This window comes from Idiotropiscis lumnitzeri, chromosome 12 (genome assembly GCF_059441095.1).
Source record: "Idiotropiscis lumnitzeri isolate Australia: NSW breed Sydney's pygmy pipehorse chromosome 12, RoL_Ilum_1.0, whole genome shotgun sequence".
In the NCBI taxonomy this organism is placed as follows: domain Eukaryota; kingdom Metazoa; phylum Chordata; class Actinopteri; order Syngnathiformes; family Syngnathidae; genus Idiotropiscis; species Idiotropiscis lumnitzeri.
Window position 1 is genome coordinate 17063709 of NC_142402.1, and position 19358 is coordinate 17083066.

The window sequence follows — 19358 nt, forward strand, 5'->3', positions numbered from 1 at the left end:
CGTCACGGTTCCGCACGTGAAAGCCCGCGAGTTCAAGTTATGTTTGAATATCATTCCATAACTAAATTTTAAATTTTAATTTTTTTGGTTGGAAAAGTACAGACAAAAAGTGAATTCACAAAATGTCTTGGTGAACCGTTGGAGTGAGACCTTGACGCAAAATTGGTGTTTCATTTCTTCGGGCATCCCAGGTATTTTTTGTTTACACTAATAGAATGGTAGCGTCCCCTAGGCATTAAGACGTGGAACTAACAAACTATCACGCGTCGGGCTTCAAAATTGACACTCCAAATTTACCAATAGTACAAAAGAGAATTTATACGCAAAAAAAAAAAAAAAATCCTAATTTTTTTAGGCGAAAAGAACCACACACACAAAAAATACATTACTGTAAATGTATTTATCTAGGGTAATAAAATGACAAGTCAAAAACCTAACATTAAAATTACTTAAAACATATTCGCAGGCCTCATAAAGGACATTTTCCCAATTAAATTTCAAAGCGAAACTAGGGATTAAATAGAAAAAAATTAATTTTATCTTAACATGATTGAAAATTTACACTACCCAAATAACAAAAGTATAAATCGTAACTGTACAAATAAAAATGGGGAAGTCTTCAAATTAGAAAATATAAAATGATTAGGATTACTATACAAAACACTGTTCACAGGTGTCAAATCTGACTTGATGAACCCATTGTTACAGAAAAAAGGGCAAAAAAGACAATAACACAATATTTAGAATAAACATTACCAAAGGAAGAAAGTACCATACATTATATTAAAATAAAGTGTGTAAAGTTGTCCAAGGAAACACGGAGGCAAGAGGTGAACGTGTTTACTGATAATTATTTAATCACACATACATTTACATCATGCAGTCAATCCAAAAAATCAAAACAAAAAAAAAAAAAGGTGATCTTGTCTGCATCCATGTCAGAACTCCAACTTTGTGCCCCAGTTAGCCAGGAATGATCCAGTACCTTTTGTCCACTCATGGATTTTGCCCCCCAAAAATAACAACCCTTAAAAATGGACCAACTATTACACAGTAATAAAAAAAAAAGTGGCAAGTTTTTTTTTTACCTTTAATTTTGAATGAAGTTCAATGGGAGCCACAGATATTCTTTTTTGTAGTCATTTATTTACTTTTTAAACTATGTTTCCATTTCATATCCAGTTTTTGGTGGGAGGTAAAAGACAGGAGAAACATTTGGAGGCCCATGCTAGTCTACTTGAATCGACCGTGAAGATTATGAGGAAGCGCCTCAATACATTACAAACACTGTCCTGTCACATACGCAAGGGAGGGGGCGCTAGAGTCCAAGCTAAACAGATGGAGTGCTTTCAATGCTAGATGCTAAATGCTAGCTGTACATTGTCCATGTTGAAATATTTTCATCTTTAAATAAGTGGATCATGTATTTTTTGAATGGCAAATGTTACATGAGGATGTGTGTGTGTTGTACAGTGTATCTTACAGTATATATTGCACTTGCACGTGGTGTTTAGCGTCCTCATGCTGGGATTACAACGCACTAAAGGAGTATTGGGCCACACCCAAAAGAAAAACAAGTACAGGAAAGTGAGAAAAAGTATCATTTTTGAGTGTAAGTCACACTTTGATATACTCGCGTTTTGCAGTCATTTTTTTTCAAGTTAGTTGTATTTTAACAAGTTACTTTTTTTTAAAGAAAGTTATACTTTTTCCAAGATTTTCCCCCCCAAAGAAAGTCATACTTTCACGGAAAATAAAAAAATAAATCAATTTTTTAAAATTAAGTTGTGAAGTTCAAGAATTTGTTAAAAAAATTCTCTATTTTGAGGATTTTTTCCAGTCGCATTTTCAAGAATAAAAAAAAAAAATCTTTCAAGAAAAAAAAATTGAATTTTTCCAGGTGTATTTTTAAAGAGGCGGAAAAAAAGGTTGAAATAAATCTATACTTAAAAAAAGAAAAACTACTAATAAAAAAGTAATTTTTAAGTTATAAATATAACCATTGTCTCAGAAAAACATGACCTTAATTCACTGAATCATTTGATTTCTCGCAGAAAAAAAAAACTCCTCGGAATAAATGACTTTGGGGGGGGATTGGACTAATTCTCCCCTGGTGGAGAGGGGAAAGAAAAAAAAACAACTGACTTGGGAAAAAAACCCAACTTTCTCCTTCGTAAAAATGTATTATAGATCTTTTCCCAAAAAATTAAAACTTTAATCGTATGGACTCATCGTTTTCCTTTTCGTGTGAGTTTAATAGTCCTCTGTAACAAAGCACTGGGGCTTCACTGGGGAAAGAATTGAATTAAACCCTTGTGATGACTTGTGTTTGGATGCAGCTTTTTGCTGAGCATCGCGTTAGCAGCCACCCCCCCTCATAAGCACGTGAGGCCCATCGGACACGTCCAAAGCAGTCAAAAAAAGAGCACATAAGACGCACAAAATGGCCACGGTGGCTATAAATAGTTGTCATGATGGGTAAAAACACACACATAGCTTTACAGAGTTAGCCTTAGTGGGCCTTAAAAAGCGTGGACTGGATCATCGGCGCCCGTTCCTTTTCCTTTCCTTTGTGACACGAGTATACAGCTTTAAGTTAACCATAAAAAAAAAACAATTGGCCTCCACAGGTGTCCAGTTAAATACATCTACAGTACACGCTTGCACATCTTGGCTTGTTTTTTTTTTTGTTTGTTTTTTTTCCCCTCCTCCAAGGCCATGTGAGCAAGAAGAGAGCGGTGCACTGACAAATTTGGACAATTTCTGTACAAGGGAAAAGACGCACAACAGAAGAGTGAGGACGACGTCGAGCCGCTCGCTCACAATTCTCATGAATTTCGGATACGTGGCGGTAAGAAAAAGAGGCAGACGCTCACAAGGTAGGTGGATGGAAGGAAACGATGTAAGAAAAAGGAGCCAAGTGATGCAGAGGAAGGAAGGGCGGAAGAGGGATGAAGGACAGGAGAGGAGGATGGAAGGAAAGAATGGATGGAAGAAGGAATAGAAAGAGGAGATGGATAGTGTGAAAGGGAGGAGGGAGGGAAGAAAGAAGTGAGTTAAGAAGGTGGAAAGGAAGGGAAAGGACCAAGGCAGGATGGTAAACAGAAGGAAAGATGGATGCACGAAAGGAAGGAATGATGGATGGTTTAATGGAACAAAAGAAAAGGGAAGTAAGGGTGAAAGTCAGAAAAGGAAAGGGGTCAAGAAGGAAAAAGGGGCTGTAAATGTAGAAATTAATCCATTTTGAAGTGTCCACCTCCCGTTTGGCCTGCCCTGCATAAGTATATACAGTATCTATATATTGACGTCATCCTTAAAAATCTACATTGACAAAGTGGTGGGCCGCTAACATGTAAATGTACAGCCTTGAGTTTTGCCTATAAAGCTACGTCTGGCTGGCCGCAGGATCGCTCCATTTTTTTTTTTTTTTTGCCTTTTATTATTTATTACATTAGTGTTACATTCAGCTTGAGGGGGGGTCAGCAGTGCACAACTACTCACACGATGACCACAATAACAGACGTGTGCAAAAAAAAAAAAAAATGGAAAAAGAAAAGCTACACATTCAAGTCGCGTGCAGTTTTTGCTGGCCAAGGCTGCTGCGGCTGTTCAGGACTGTTTGGTTGTTTTGTTGTGTTATTCATTATTTTCATAATAGCTTGCATTGTAAACTCAATTTGTTGTCTGTTTTTTTTGTGATGACAGGTATGTAAGCGGGTCAGAGCTGTACAGCCAGGAATATTTATATTTATATATATTTATAATCCGCACACTCACTCCTGGGTGGCTGAGAAGCTGTAATGGAATGACGGGGCCAACAGGGGGCGCTGGGGAGGGTCGAGGGGTCAGATGATATTGGCTTTTGCTGTGGTGTCGTCTTTCTTCTTTCTTGCTCACTTCAGCTAAACGCGGGACGGAAACAGGAAATGGACAATATAAACTACGCTGGAAAAATTATTTTCAAATAAATACATTTTCCTTGAAATGCGTCATGTCAAGTTGAACATCAGTCACTTAGGTAGATATTTAGTTTGTTTTACTATTTTTGTACTTAGGACTGACTGATGACACAGACGCTCTGAAAACTAATTAAATCGGCATTAAAAAAAAGAAACTAAAAATAATTTTTAAAAAATTAAATAAAAAAAAAAAGAAAAGAAAAATTCCCAAACTATTATATTCCACAACTCTTCCCGAGGGGGAAGACTGTTTTGAATAGCTTATCCAACTCAGTGACTGATGCACAACTTGGGGAGGCATATGTGGACGTACTTCTTGTCCGGTTTGGTGGTGGCCGAGCCGCCGCCTCTGATGGACACCGACTGACTGTTCTGGTAGAAACCTCCACCGCTGCGGTTGATGTTTGGGTGGGTGGGGGACGCCACCGGCTGCTGCCCGGGCCGGATGGGCTTAGCTGCGGCGGTGCGAAGGCGAGAGGAAGACGATAACAACAACAACAACAACAAAAAGCTATTGTTATGCATTCACTTCAAATGGTGCGATAGAAACAATCCAAGCAAAACTTTCAGGAAATATCAGTACTAATGTCACTTAATGGCTACAGTTAAAAACAAAAACAAAATGACACATTAAAGCAGGTTAACAAGTCTCCATTTTGAAGCCCATTTTAAATTAGACTATGTTTATATAAACACTTTTTTTGCATACTTTCTTTTGTACTTAAGGAAAAAAAAAGTGTCAATTGTAAGCCTCCAGTTTAACAATAATTTTTAGCACTTATGACGATTAAACATGTCCATTATAAATGTGCATTCTTTCTGCACAAAATGAAAGATTGCCTTTTCCCACTGACCTATCTGCGCCGAGTGTCCCCGTCTGGCCATGTTCTTGGCCCTGACGGCCTCCTTGATGCGGTCCACCTCCTGCTGGTAGCGCTTGCGGTCGCGGGCGGCGTTCTCCTTGGCCTCCTTCAGTGCAGACTCCAGCGCCTTGACCCGCTCAGCCGTAGCACGAAGGCGCTTCTCCAGCTTCGGAAGCTCACACCGAAGATCTGCATTGTCACGCACCAGCTGGCAAGGAAAATGACAAACAACTTTGAATTATGATGTCACGCTAGCGTGGACGGCGGACATGACCTCTTTTAAACCTCCTACCTGTTTGTGAACCTTGGTGAGCTGTTCAAGATTGTTCTCAAGAAAGGATATTTTCTGCTTCTGAGCCGCACTCCCCCCAGTGTCGTCGGAGTCCATCTCAGCACTCTGCACATAAACAGAATGGAGCGTGAGTGGTCTAATGGTAATTAATCAAAGCTAACAGTTGGTATGCTAACCCATATTGTAGTAAGAGTTCAGAAAAGTGATGCAGCTCATCTAGGAATTTAAACCATACTCGACGGTTGAGTTCTATTTCTGCTTAAATGCTAACATACAAACAGATATTCTGCTCGCATTCACTTTGTATTTGTTTCACCTTTTTCACGCGCGTGGCCAAGTCCTGCACAAAGAGCTTCCTCAGGTTGTGCAGTGTCTGCAGCTCCTTTGCCTTGAAGGACAAGTAAAAAAAAAAAAGAATACATGAGGTAGGATCGATGCTTTTTGGGGACAAAAAAAGTCAAACACTCACCACTGTCTCCTCCAGACCCTTCAAGTCCTGCCTTGCCTGCTCACGCCTGTCCTGCATCACCCTGGATGGACACACCATATTGCATAGTGTTAATGGTTCTCCTGGATTTGTGTTCAATGCTAGCCATAAAAAATGGATAGGAATCTCAAATACAGAGGCAAATGGATAACATGGTGGGGGCGCATATTAGGGTTCCCACACAGATTACAGTGAATTATTTTGTCAGTTTTACAGTCAACTGAAAGTGGGACATACGTGAGCTCGTGCAGCTTGCGGCTCTTGTCCTGGTCGGTGGACTTGAGTTTCTCATGCTCCACTCGTAGTCGCTCCTGCTCCAACATGATCTTCTGGTTCAGGCTGGACAATAGGACATGATGAATTAGTAGCGCATCCCCTCGAGGAGGGTGAGTGATGGCGTGGCGCTGTCTTACTCCTGCAGCTCGGTGATGAGCTTCTCCTTGTTGTCCAGCTCGTCCCTCAGGCTGCTGATCTGTTTCTGGTGAGCCTCGCGGTGAGAGTGGATCTGCTTCTCCACGGCTTCCTGTGACATAACGAATGTTACTTTTTTGGCGGGAGGAATCATTGGGAAAAACGAATGTGACCGACACGAGCAGAGTCACGCACCTTAACTTCGTTGGCGGTCTGGATCTCGTTCTCCTTTTCCATGGCATGGACTTTCTCTGCAAAACCAAATGCAGACGTGTTATCACAACAAGAAAACTGCAACAACCGATTTTCTTTGTGGTCATCTGTCGCGATTTTGTCCCGGAACGCTTTGAGATGGTGCCTCGATTTACTTCCAACTTCACAGCGGTCTCGACCGCAGCACAATTCCGTGGCGTAACATGATGCGATGCGACACGGCCTACCCTGAGCGCTGAGTTTGACCAGCTCCTCGTTGAGCGAGTCCACGTTCTCCTCCAGCTGCCTCTTCTTGTGCTCCACGTTCTGCAGGTACTCCGTCAGGGACTTGATCTTTGCCTCGTGCTGCAAAATGAGGGAAATCGAAGTTAATTGATGGAGTTCTTGCTCCAATTCGGTGGTGGAGGGCGTACGCACCTGCGAGATGCGCAGCTGGCAGGCGGCCAGCTCTTTCTCGTTCTCGTCGATCTTCTTGTTGCTCTCTGACTGGGTGCCTTCCAGCTGCTTGCAGCGCTTCACCATGCTCTTCACCTCCGATTTCATCTTGCTGATGTACAGACGGGCCACGGTGAACTCCTCGTCAATTAGGCCGCTGCCGCCCTCGTGCTGCTACACAAAAGAGGGACTCAGATGAAGAGGGAAGCTGGAAAGAACCACAAAGATGGGACATTTTTCTCTCCTGCGTCTCCTCACCTTGATGTCATTGCTTCCCACGGCGATGCCGATCTCAGCCAAGTCTTTGAGAAGTGACGACATCATCTCCGTCACCCTCTTCTTCTGGTGGTTGGACATCTCCTTCAGCTTCTGGAGCTCCGAGTCCAAAGATGACAGGATGGACTGCAGAGAAGATGACACTTATCTAACAACTCAGAGGCTCCTTGGTTAAAGGGCACGTATTGCGGAAAATGATTGACTTTCTAATGTTTGGATATTTGGGCGTCTATGGAATGCCTGCACAGCCACATTGTGTGAAATTACAAATTTGTTATTTGCCTATCTATGAAAATGTGTCCATAAATCAGAACTGACCTGGAACAATTTGCTAAATAAACAGCCCTACACCATCTGTCAGCAATGCTGGGCCAAAAGCCACAGACAATGTCAAACGGCAAGTAAAAAAAACAAACAAGACAGCAAAACACATGAACTTCTCAAAAAAAAAAAAAAAAAAAACATAAGAACCAAGCCAAAAAACATTCAACAACAAAGTAAAAAAAAATGTCAACCAACTCAAAAAGTCAAAATCCAATTGATGAACCAATCAACCCAGTAAAAAATAAATAAAATAAAAATCAGGAACCACTCAAGTACCATGTCAGGAAACAAGTCAGAAACCGAATCAACAACGACACCAGAGACCAAGTCTAGCATCCTGTCAAGTACCGAGTCAAAAACCAAATCAAGAAGAACCAAACCAAAAACCAATCGACAAGCAAACCAAAAACCAAGTCACAAAGCCTGTCAGTAACCAAACCATGAACCACTTCAAAAAAAATCATGACATGTTTGGCCATTTTGCGCGCCAAAAACTAAATTAATAGACAGGTTTATTTCTGTGGCTTGGGTATAAAAATGATCAAGCCACCAGGCACTTGTTTAAACTGTGAAAACAAAACACATAATATGGCCACTTTCAAGGTTAAAGCGGTCTAGGTCATGTTTTCAGGTATGCTGCCCCCCACTCACCGATTTCTGGCTGAGCTCCTCGCTGATAACCTCAAACTCCTTGGTCTTGTCCTCCACCTCCTGGCTCTTCTGGTCGTAGTTAACGGCCAGCTCCTCCAGAGCCTGCAGAACCTCCTTCACCTCCTCCTTGGAAGCCTCGTTCTCAGCCTGCAGGCGGTTGAGCTCGGCCTGGAGGTTCTCGTGGTCGCGGCGCGATGATACCAGCAGCTGCCCGAAGAGAAAATCGAGTAAAAAAAAAAAAAGAAAAAAAGTTAGATAGTGGGAGACGGAAAGAGGAAAAAATAAAACACAGCTCTGACACACACCTCCTCCTGGTCCAGCATCTGCTGCTTCAGCTTCTCGGCCAGCTGGCTCTGCTGGTTGATCTCTTCATCCTGCACAGACGCAGACATGCGGTGGTATTAGCATTCACGGCATGACATCAGCATTGCGCTGCTGCCGCAGGGCATGGGGCGAGAAATTCATATAGCAGAAAAGGTCTGATTGAATCAATAGCAGCTGGTGAATAGAGGGTGCCGCTCTACCGTTGAAGGTGGTAACCGCATTACTTTCCAGGGAGATGAAAAAATATTTTGAAACGAGCAGGATCAATTCTATATGGTAAATAATGTGGGATTGTTGTGCATCACTGTCTGATTTTGTGACATATTTGCGGTCTGGGGCGCACAAATCTTGACCCATTAACGCTTGGCAAAGGTTTGACATGCGCAGTAACAATGGAATAGATAGGATTTGATTTGATGAAAAAGGTAGAAGATTAATATTTCAAACTTCAATCGTAACAAAAAAACAAAAACATTGCATCACAGGAAGTGAAGGCTCTTGATTTTTTGTTGTTGTTTTTCTTAACGGGGTAGGGATTTGGGCGATGCTAAGCTATCCCAGGTTTCTAAACGTACTCATTTTTAAGCTCTTTACCTTGTCGTCCAGTTGCTTGTAAAGCTTGGACAGCTCGGCCTCACACTTGTCCTTCTCCACGTCGGTGAGGCGCACGCCGGGTACGTTGGGTGTGGATGCCGGCTTGTCATTGAGGATGTTGTCCAGGGCCAAAACCTCAGCGTTGGCCTTCTCCTTGTCGAACTGCTCCTCCACCGGCACGCTCTCGCCTGGGGCGAGGAAAAGTTCATGAGAATTTACAGATGCTTGGGGGAATGACAACGGACAGTGGAGCAAACAGTCCTTGCTACTTTGTGTTCGTGAACCAAGTCACTGGGGGCATAACGGTATGCAATCAGCTAGACGGGCATGTAATGTAAGTTCCCCACACTGACCGGATTCGGCAAAGGAGCAGAAAAACTACTGATCTTGCTCTCTCATAAAAAAGAAGAGAACTCTCAGATGCAATTCACCAACGACATTAAATCATCATTTTCGGAAAGCGCAGCACTAATAGTTTTTCTCTTCAGGAAAGTGAACAAAGTCACTATCCCAGGCACCGCTCACATTTTTAAGAAAGTGCAATATCAATAGTTTGTTATCTTTTTTAGGAAATTAAATATGCAACTATATACACACATATTTGCTATATGATGACATATTGAATATAATACTCAATGATTGTTTTACTGCATTATTTACGCTGTTTAGTGAGGCAAGCCCAGGCTTCAAAGCATTATATACAAAGAACTGAACCCCGATACAGCACAAGCCCACAAACCGGGGACATTAGTGTTGAAAGGAGAAAAATGTAATAACTGTGAGATCAAGGTACGTTCATCTCACCATTTCGCCAGCGATTGAGCTCATTCTCCAGCCAGGTGACGGTGTTCCTCAGGGTCTTGTTCTTCTCCTTCTCCCGCTCATACTTCTGCTTCCACTGTTCCGCCGTCAGCTCAACGTTCACTGTCACTGTGTTCTTGATGGTCTTTGCTCTGTGCAGGACAAACACACAAAAGCCATTTTAGGAATGACTCCTTTTAACTTTTAATGATGATTTTCTTACCTTTGTCCGAACATGAGGGTTGATTTGGTTTCGGCCTCATTGTAAGAGGAGGGCGAGCAGCAGATGACAATAGTGGTGCGACAATTGCCGCCCAGTGAGTCCTGGAGGATACGCGTCATCTTGCTGTCTCGGTAAGGGATGTAGGCCTTGGTAAAAAGCACGCAACAACAGAACAAGTTTAGTCAAATTATAGACGGTTAAAATAGCCATCATATGTTTTGTCACATGAGTCATGTGACATTTTACATGATCAATTTTATTTTACATACACTTATTGGGAAAACAAAACACCCTCATATTACATTTGCTTTTTCTTCTACAAAAATGATGCTGCATAAAAATAAAAATATAACCAAAATATAAAATAAACAAATGAATGTACTTTTTGGCGTCTATACCCGTCAATGGCAGTAAAAAAAGGACGGCAGATTTGCTACCCATTATTTTTAAAAGATTTTTTTTTAACTAAGCATGAGTCAATTTGATCCGCAACATAAGAGTGTCTAAAAAAAACGTGGTAATGTGGTTTTGTTGATTATCAAATAAATGAATATGGTTGCTTTTGTAACCAAGCACCTTTGATATCTTAAACAAGGGTTGGACTTTACGTGATTGGTTCTTCAGAAATTTCAAATATAATTGTTTTTCAAGGCAAGCTGGCCGAGAGGCGATTCCGGTTTGCCGGCGCAATGGTGCTGATTATTTAGAGAGGCAGTTGGAAAGCTCGATACATAGTGATGAGATGTGATCATCTGTCCGTTTCGAAAGAAATAAGCCTCACGAAACCACGCGGGCCAATGTGTGAATGATCAGAATGGTTGCAAAAGTTTAAATAAATAATCTCAATGGAAAATGTTTGTGGCCGACCTTGCACAGTATTCACATCAGTATCTTATATATTGTGTTATAAATTACACGTTTCATCACAGAACAAAAGAGGTGCTTTCTTTAATGTTTTGTATTAAATGCTAATATGTGTCAAGGGGCAGTGGATCTATTCGTTTTGCCAATTATCTCATATTTGCTTATGCAGCACAGCGGCGGGGTCGCCAAGAGGTGAAGGACAGCGAAGACCACTGATCTAACGCTGCTGAGGTGGACAAAAGTAAAGTTGGTCTGTGTGTGTGTTGACATGTTACATGATATGGTGAGTGAGCGGCATTATTCGTGTCCAACCGATAAAGCACAACACTCGTTTGTATGAGGGCTGGCGGAGTGCCCCGGGCGCATGTGTACAACACAAACAAGCAAAAACATTGATCAAAGTGAAAAGGGTGAAACTGAAGGAAATTGATTGCTTGGCGGAGAGTTTGTTATTTTTAGAGTCTGAATGAGTGGTGGAGAATGCTGCTCGTTTAGACAAATGCTAATGAACATTGATTAAAAAAACAAAAACAATTAACAGCAAAAACTCCCAATAAATCTCAGTAGGTCATCGGGCATAATCCAATTGTTTTTGAAATTGCACTTTTCAAAGGGAAACAGAAGTATTTTCATGAAAGCAATTGACGCCATTTTTGGTCCATTCTGAAACAAACAAAAATGTTGAACAAAATCGAAATAAAAACATGACCTGGTTTTGGTACCAACAAAATACGGGGATAGGCAAATTAAGAATTGTTCTACCCTAATCCCTAGATACCGCACCATGCAAATATGCACCTCGTGGATTGGATACTTGCTTATCCCCTCGCATTTGGCAGTCGTCTAATGAATAGATAAAACTTAAGATAGGCGATAAAGTGGGAAAAATGTCGCTTTAGCACTTTTTAATGCTTACAAAAACTACGCACGCCGGTTATCATTTCTAGCTTATCAACGGCAATGCAATCAAGGTATTTACCGTTCCCTCAGCCAGAGCTGAGATGACATTCCCGAGGGACGACAGCGACTTATTGATATTCTTTGCTTCGTCCAGCACAGCTCCCTCCGCTCCCGTTTTGCTGACCTGAGGATAAACGAGTATTAGCGAAATACGTTAACATTGGGGGTGACTCTAGGATCACTTTGGGCGAACACCGTCGCACCTTTTCGCTCCCGGCCAAATCCACCAAGTAGAGTTTCCCGCTCAGCTTCTGCTCCGTTTGGGTGTTCTCCTGCTTGACGTTGATCAGGAAGATGCTGTGACTCCTGGAGCTGTGCTCGTTCATGTCTGGGGAGCACAGAAGTCCGGCTCAGTCTCTGCACCCGTGCACCTCAACATGCGTTTTAAGTGCGAGAGGATTTGATGCCTTACTTGTGACTGCTACGTGTCTGTTGGATTTGCCTTCGTCGATGGTGTCCATGACTTCGTCCGGACTACAGACAAAGCGCTCGGTGCAACCCTGCGGACACAAAACCGCGTGTTTCATCACATATTCTTGGCGAGTTCTGCAACTGGTCTGGTGTGTCTCACCTTCACATAGGGTACTCTGTTTTTGTCTTCGTGCACTGACAGATTGGTCTTTGACACTGGGAAAAAAAGACAAAAAGGCCTCAAAAGTGGCTTCTACAAGTCTCAACTCATTCATCGACGCCCACGTTACTCACTAGGCCAGGGCCCACCTTTTAAAACCATACACCCACAAAAGTCACAGATACTACACTACTTTTTTGAAGGGTTGTGTGCAGAGGTGCACCCCTCTTGTGATGACAAAAGCGGCGTGTAGCTTTAATATTTCAGTAATAGTTGTCATGTGGTAGCTCATTCCTCCTCATTTTGTCAAATGATTTGATCATGTTAGCGATACTCAAAGAAACATCTTTACGTGAGCATTGTTGGGAAAATCGTAAATCTAAAATAAATTTGGGATGTGGGAGCGAAGTACTGCCGGTCGGCATGCCAAAGATGCGAGTGTGGCGAAAAAAACAAAAATTGTCAAAAGTTGTTACTTTGTTGGGAGGTCGAAGTGGGTGCGTGGCTTGAAAACTTTGGGAAAGTCAATAACGAACTCAGGACCAAACGGACTTTTTCTTGTAGCGCGTGTGAGGGGTGCGCTAGGCAAACATCCTACTGTGCCCTCTATTTTGTGTGTGCTTCGCTTTGCGACCGCATGAAAAAATAATTAAGTCAGAGTGGAACGGTCCGGAAAGTCTCGGCCCACTTACCATCCAACAGGTCCCGGATCTTATCTAAGTAAATTTCAAAATAGGAAACCTGCAAAGAGAAGAAGATGATGAATGTAGCGCTCATTTCAGCCAGCATCCAAGTAGCTGCTCTGGTGACTTGCTTTGATATGAAACTCCAGGTTCTCGTCCATGGAGTAGATGTAGTTGAAGATGTCCTGCACTATCCGGGGGATGATGCCCATGGCGTCTGTGTCGTGGAGATTCCCCTGAGGATCCACCACAAGTTTTAACAGCAGAAAAAAAAATAGCAATTTACGCCAGTGTTTCTTTTACACGCACCTCCATGGTGTGCGTTTTCCCAGAGGACGTCTGGCCATAGGCAAAAATCGTCCCGTTGTATCCCTCAAGAACATCTAGAATACGACACAAAGAGATCATCTCGATATCTACTTTTTCCGTTTGATTATTTGTGCCTTACCTTTGACGATCTTTTGGGCGCAGGCATTGTACACTTGCTCCTGTGTCGTGCTGGACTGAAAGACTCGATCGAACATGTACGGTTTGCTCTGGAAGATAAAACAAGGGGAATCTGTGAAAACCACGCGGGCACTGAATGCCTCACTCGTAACCGGAAAAACAAACAATAGAGAGGGAGTCAAAGAGGAGACAGAGGGCAGCGAGAAAACAGCCAGCAAAGGATGAAGGGTGCAGCGTTTAATACTGAAATGCCCCCAACGTTTTTGTTTTCTGTCTTTTAGGGACGACCAGATAGTCTAGTAACTTTGCTTCTGTCTTTCACAGACTTCTTTTATGCGCCGCTTCTCTATTTGAGAGTCCTCATATGCCACAACTGCCGGTGACTTTGTTTTCAGTCTTTCACGGTGCTTATCTGCCAGATGCTCCAGTGCAATTGTTTTCTATCTTTTGGGGACCTCATCTGCCAGACGGTCCATTTAGGGCACGTTTTAAAATCACTAATTGAGGTCTTCAAAGTGGCACCCCATTTGGAGTCAGTCTTGCACCTAAATGCATTATGATCACACGGCATAGACGATGTTCAAGTCAAGGAGGAGGATGTGTTTGGAGGTTTAAACTCCCGTGTTGAGTCATCACGTCCACTGAGCTGGGTGGAGTCGCAACTGTGACTTCACGCCAAAAAGACAATCCGGTCTGCATGTACTACAGGATGACATCACTGTCTGAGGTAAACCACGAATGACCATTTTCGATGCGATGCAAACGTCAATATGCAGCGTCGCCTCCATGTAAATCTCGAGTCTATGATGTGAATGTCAGCGCAGAAAGCAGGAACCAAATTGGACTGATGCATTCTGGTCAAAACGTGCAGGCTACATTGCCCATTAGCCTTTGAATTATTCATGTTTGAACATGAAACGTCAATACAATGCTTTTGATGACAGTGAGCTGTGTGTAAACATGAAGTTCTACCTTGCTAGCTATTGGTACAAGGCAACACGCTGCCCCTAAGCACACATTAGTCCTTGAAACATTTGAGTTGCAAGCACAACAGCATTAAATGCTTTCAATAGTGTACGGAGCGAGATGTCAGTCAGGCGTTAAAAGTTTACACAGACGTCCAGGTTCTGTCCCACACGACACGCCCCATCACAGGCATAAATATTTGTGCGTTTTCTGTACAGGAGGAAGTGGACCGGGTAGTTTTACACTTTTGGATTGGTTTTATGAGAGCCCTAACAGAGGCGGGATGCTGCCACTTTTAAGGAGCGGAACAGGAGACAACAGAGGCCGGAAAGGAATATTGCTGTAACGCTGCATCATCAGGCAATGTTATCATATTGGTATGGCGTATCAAATACTTGTTGGATGGCAACAATTGCTTCCCACATAAGGGTGTAGTGGTGAAACCAGACATCGAGTAAATCCAGTTCCTCGATTTAAAAAAATGCTCTGGGAATTTTTCTCTGTCGGATATGCGTTTTAATTGGTGTGCATATCAATATATTGTTTTATGAAGCGATATCTGGCTACGAAAAGCAAAACCGACTAAAATTAATTAAAAATGTTATTTTCCCATTATATTCAATCAAAAAGGGTCAGTTATTTAACTAAAACAAACTGTTTAATTCATAGGGCAAAATGTTCTATTTAAATAGCAAACGGCTATTTGTTGAGATAAATGAATACAAATTCAATTAATACATTTAAATGAAAAAACCTTTTGGTGCTTTCTCGGGGGCTAAATGAATAAATATGTGGGTTGCATTGATGAAGTGATCTATAGTCATACACCAGGCAACTACAAAGTTTAGTAGAAAGCGGTTGAATATTTGTTTAACTCTACCCTTCACTGTTGAGCTATGTCAACACGGCTCCTTTGTGCACGAAGCACCTTTAGCAAGCATACATCGTCCTTGATTGGCACCGCACCTCGTATAATCTCCACCAAACAGGCGCTCGCATGTCAAGCGCCGCTCGTCTTCTTAATAGGCTGATCATTCACTTCCTCGTGTGTAAACCTGCCCGTTGCCAACATGCGGCACCGCTATCGGCCCACGGCAGACGTCGGAGGCAAACAATAGCGCGGCACCCATTTTGTCAACTCCTCATTGTCAACACGGCCACCGGCCTTATTACCAACATTCGCGTCTGATGGGATTACATGCTGCAAATGAAAACATCATTACAGCGACCAGGAAGAGCAAGCGGAGGATGACTTTGCTGGTGATGGTGTTCACGCTGCACAATGACGAGAAATCTCACTGGATTTTGTTGCTAGGCAGAATACAACACTATAGCTCAGCTATTCACAATGGTCTCACCTGGACGCCGCACCCATGCAGAAAACTTCCCACTTTCTTTCCTTTGTGGACTATCACAGCATTGACTAAGGCTGTAAATGCTACACCACAATTGAGAGTCGATTCCTATTTCTGACTCAATACTTGATTCCACGATTTAGAAATAAATTAACTCATTCACTGGCAACCGTTCTCAAAGCAAAGTTCCCGATATTGTCCGTGGAAGCCCAATGTTGAATTATTTAATAACTGCTATTAAAAAAATAATTTCAGTGAAGTCCACTTTATCTGTACGAGTCTTTTCACGTTTTATGACAATGTTTAGTTGGGTCTTTCAGACAGCCAACATGTTGCCACACCAGAGCACATCAAATTGTTCGTTCAATTAAAAAAAAAAACCCAAGTCTTTCTGACTGACGTGTTTTGTTTGCTTTCGTTTTTCTGTTGCTGTACAAAAACATGACTATATGTCACGTTCAGTGCACCTCATTAAACGTTATCTGTCGTGTGATGTTCATTATAATTTGCCAATTAAACATGAATAGATGTCGAATTCTTAAACAATGGCTGTAAAAAAAAAAAAGTTAGTTCAGTCGACTGTGTTTTGTTTCACGTCATGAAAACGTTGCATAGCCCTCAGGCTGTCTTCCTGATAGACGTTCTATTTTCCTGTTGTTTTCTTTGTATTTTGTCAAAAGCATTATTTTTGTTCAATGATCTGATGAATTGGCAGCTCAGCTGTTGTCAAATAATCCATCTTCACAAAAGCAATTAATGACGATGATGATCCACATTTTGCCAACGACACTATACGACACACAAATTTATTTTTTTAAATTTCATGTTTTCATCCAAAGGGGGAGAAAAAAGGAAGGAAAAAAAGAAAGAAAACAGCGCAAACATTTAATTGTAGAGCTTGGCCAAAGAGACCGTAATACCAAGTGTGTTCCAGAAATAAGACCTTGTGTCACATTTTCCTAGAGGAAGCGGACTTAAAAGTGATGCAGCACTCTTGCACAAAACTCAAACGGCGCACAATAACGAGCCAGGGTGACTGATTTTGCATCTGACTTGACTGTATGCAGCTGTGACTGGTCAAACAGCTTCAGTGTTGTACTTATCAAACTCGACGCTTCAGCCAACACGCCACTTGCTGCAGTCGCAAAGCACGCGCATTTTGACACTATGACAGGCGGTCAGCAGCTGGGTCTGATCGCGGGCCTGCTCTTCGTCAGACGACTCAAGTTGGCCTTGACCACTGCTGTTAACTCCATTGTCATTCTCTTGAAGGTTTAATTTAATGAGCGTCATTTCAAAGCATATAAGATGAAGATGAACAACTGACAAGAAACAAAGTCCAAAAGAGCACCTAAGGCATTGAATGTTTAACCACCGTTTTACAAAATGAACCAATGTAAGTTGCCATTAAAATACAATGTCGAAACTGCGTATAACAAAAATGAAATAAAATGTAGACCTAGAACTCAATATGTTGGGCTTTTCTCATTTTTGCCTCAGAAACATGACATCCATTCCATTAAAGTCAGACTTTTGGTAGCGTGATAACACTACCTGCCTTTTTTTACAGCACCTACCGTATATATCACTAAGTGGAAAACATTTATAAAAACAGCTAATAGAAATGCAACAATTGGTATTTTTTCGGGCACACTCCAGCCTCTTCGCATCTCTGGTGCACTATTTTCTGAAATCAAATCATCTGTCATCCATTTATTTGCAAGGGTAACGCTGTGCAATGAGTTTGAGATGCTATTATAGTTTTGGGGTAGTGAGTATCGAGAGATAATCATGAATGCCCCTGGAAATTATCTAATTTCACATAACTGCTCAATAAAAACTTAAATTGCCTCAATATAACTTTTCAAGCATGACTGAAATAAAACGAGAAAAAAAAGGAAAAGACATGGAGCTGTTGTGAGTTTTTCACACCAAGTAAATGTGTGAGTAAACTGAGATGACCTCATCATTATTTCACTATATAGTGTTTTGGTGGCATTTTTGTTTGGAAGTGTGCCTTGAATTTGTTTTGTTTTAATGAAGCACCTTGGATCGGCAAAGGTCGGCAAACACTAGGTTGGGGTATATATAGGGTTTTGACTATTAATTTAGACAACATTTTTGGGGAAGAGCGGCTTCAATCAATCATTAATTTTCAAAACTTTTGAAATTATAGCGTATTGTCAACAGAATGTTTGAGGGGTTTAATTAAAACCCAAACGTGATCATAGACAGTGTCGCTTAGTTGCATTATGACGTCATATTTTAGGTATTGAAATCAGAACCAAGGTACGTTCCAGTTGCATCTAAATGGATCCTGTCGTCACGTGACAGGGGTACCATTAAAATGTCTCAATACCGGAGGTTTTTTTAAATTCGACAATATTGTGAGACATATGCTTGACAGGTGTCACAAAAAAATAAATACGACAAAGGGCCTTATTTTAGTTGGACTGCAACGTTTTCTACTGAAAAGCAACGTATAAATCGTCGAAGGTGCGCTAGATTTTACAGGTATCGGTGATCCAGCGTCACGTGACAAGGGACCTGCGTCAAAAAGGAGACAATTCTACAGACGTCATTGGGTAGTCGAGATCAATATTGTCGCCTTTTCTCCTTTCATTTCAACAAACACACGCACAAAACACATTAATGTTACCAAGCATTTCCGTTGTTAAGCTAAGTAGAAAGGGGCAGTCAAGTGATACGTAAGCTTTTCATTAAATAACTGATAAGACAGATCAAGCTTATCCTAAAGGCCGGTTAGAAGATAACTAACCGTTGGCCACCATCAAATCAAAGCACGGCCCCTGATCCCTCAAACAGCTTAGCATTTAGCATTAGCCACCACTTGTAACGTTCATCGTGCGTAAATAAAAATGTGTTCCAAATGCTAACGCGGCTAATGAGGCTAACTGGCGCTGTGTTGGGAGGCTTTGTTGTTTGACAGCTGGTTAGCCGTTGCCGGTGATAACTTGGCCAACTGTGCTGACATTTGGGGTGACACCAAGCCCAAACTCTGCACCAGACATGGAATAAATGTCGAATCCCGGTGACAGTTCAGTGGGCGCCGGTTGCCTCTTCCTGGGCGGCGGAGAGGGTCAAGCCTTCGAGCTAGCAAGCTAAAGGCGCTAACTTACCGTAAAGCTACAAGACAATTAAAATGGCGCATCGCTGACTGGAGCTCGGGGCCCCCGGTGAACAGAAAAACAAAGGTCGCCTTGGACGGTGTTTGACTCACCGAGATGATAACGGTGTCTTCCCCCTGGAACTTGGGAATGTATCGGTCTCCTCTGGTAACCTCGGAGCTGTTGAGAGGCCTAAAACGGCACATCACTTTGATGGTGCACTCCGCCGGGTCGGCCATCTTCCACCACCGCGGTGCTTGCCTTTAAACGTCGGGGGGAGTTGAAGGCTCAAATTCAACAGAAATAATTTGAAAAAGTCTATCCTGGGCAAAAAGCGAGGCCGGGCCAGCCCCACCTCCTCGGTTCGGTGGGAAAAGGGTGATAGCGCGTCGGGGCCTTAGAGACAAGCCTGCTTGTTTTCGCTCTCATTCAGCACCCCCCGACTGTTAGGAAGCCATGACACCGGTGGATGAGTCCTGGCTGACTGACTGCTGCTGCCTGGCCACCGCCCCCGCCCTGCCCGTGTGCATT

The 19358-nt window shown here is 42.4% G+C and overlaps 1 protein-coding gene across 2 annotated transcripts; it reads right to left on the reverse strand.

Annotated features, from left to right (window-relative positions):
- Window positions 1-824: 824 nt before the first annotated feature.
- On the reverse strand, window positions 825-19358 carry LOC148326239 (kinesin-1 heavy chain). 2 transcript variants are annotated; one of them, XM_088311693.1, is made up of 26 exons: window positions 18941-19358; window positions 13380-13467; window positions 13241-13314; window positions 13063-13167; window positions 12941-12989; window positions 12249-12304; window positions 12090-12177; window positions 11881-12005; window positions 11697-11801; window positions 9854-9999; window positions 9634-9782; window positions 8830-9017; window positions 8217-8285; window positions 7912-8118; window positions 6919-7062; window positions 6643-6831; window positions 6453-6570; window positions 6208-6263; window positions 6015-6124; window positions 5839-5940; window positions 5584-5644; window positions 5431-5502; window positions 5115-5219; window positions 4814-5030; window positions 4273-4414; window positions 825-3902 (listed from the first exon to the last, which is right to left on the reverse strand). In XM_088311693.1, exons 1-26 carry the CDS (start codon window positions 19064-19066, stop codon window positions 3899-3901), a joined length of 2895 nt encoding a protein of 964 aa, XP_088167819.1. In that variant the 5' UTR covers window positions 19067-19358; the 3' UTR covers window positions 825-3898. The 2 variants fall into 2 exon arrangements, with proteins under 2 accessions (XP_088167819.1, XP_088167818.1); XM_088311692.1 differs by having other exon boundaries at window positions 6643-6834.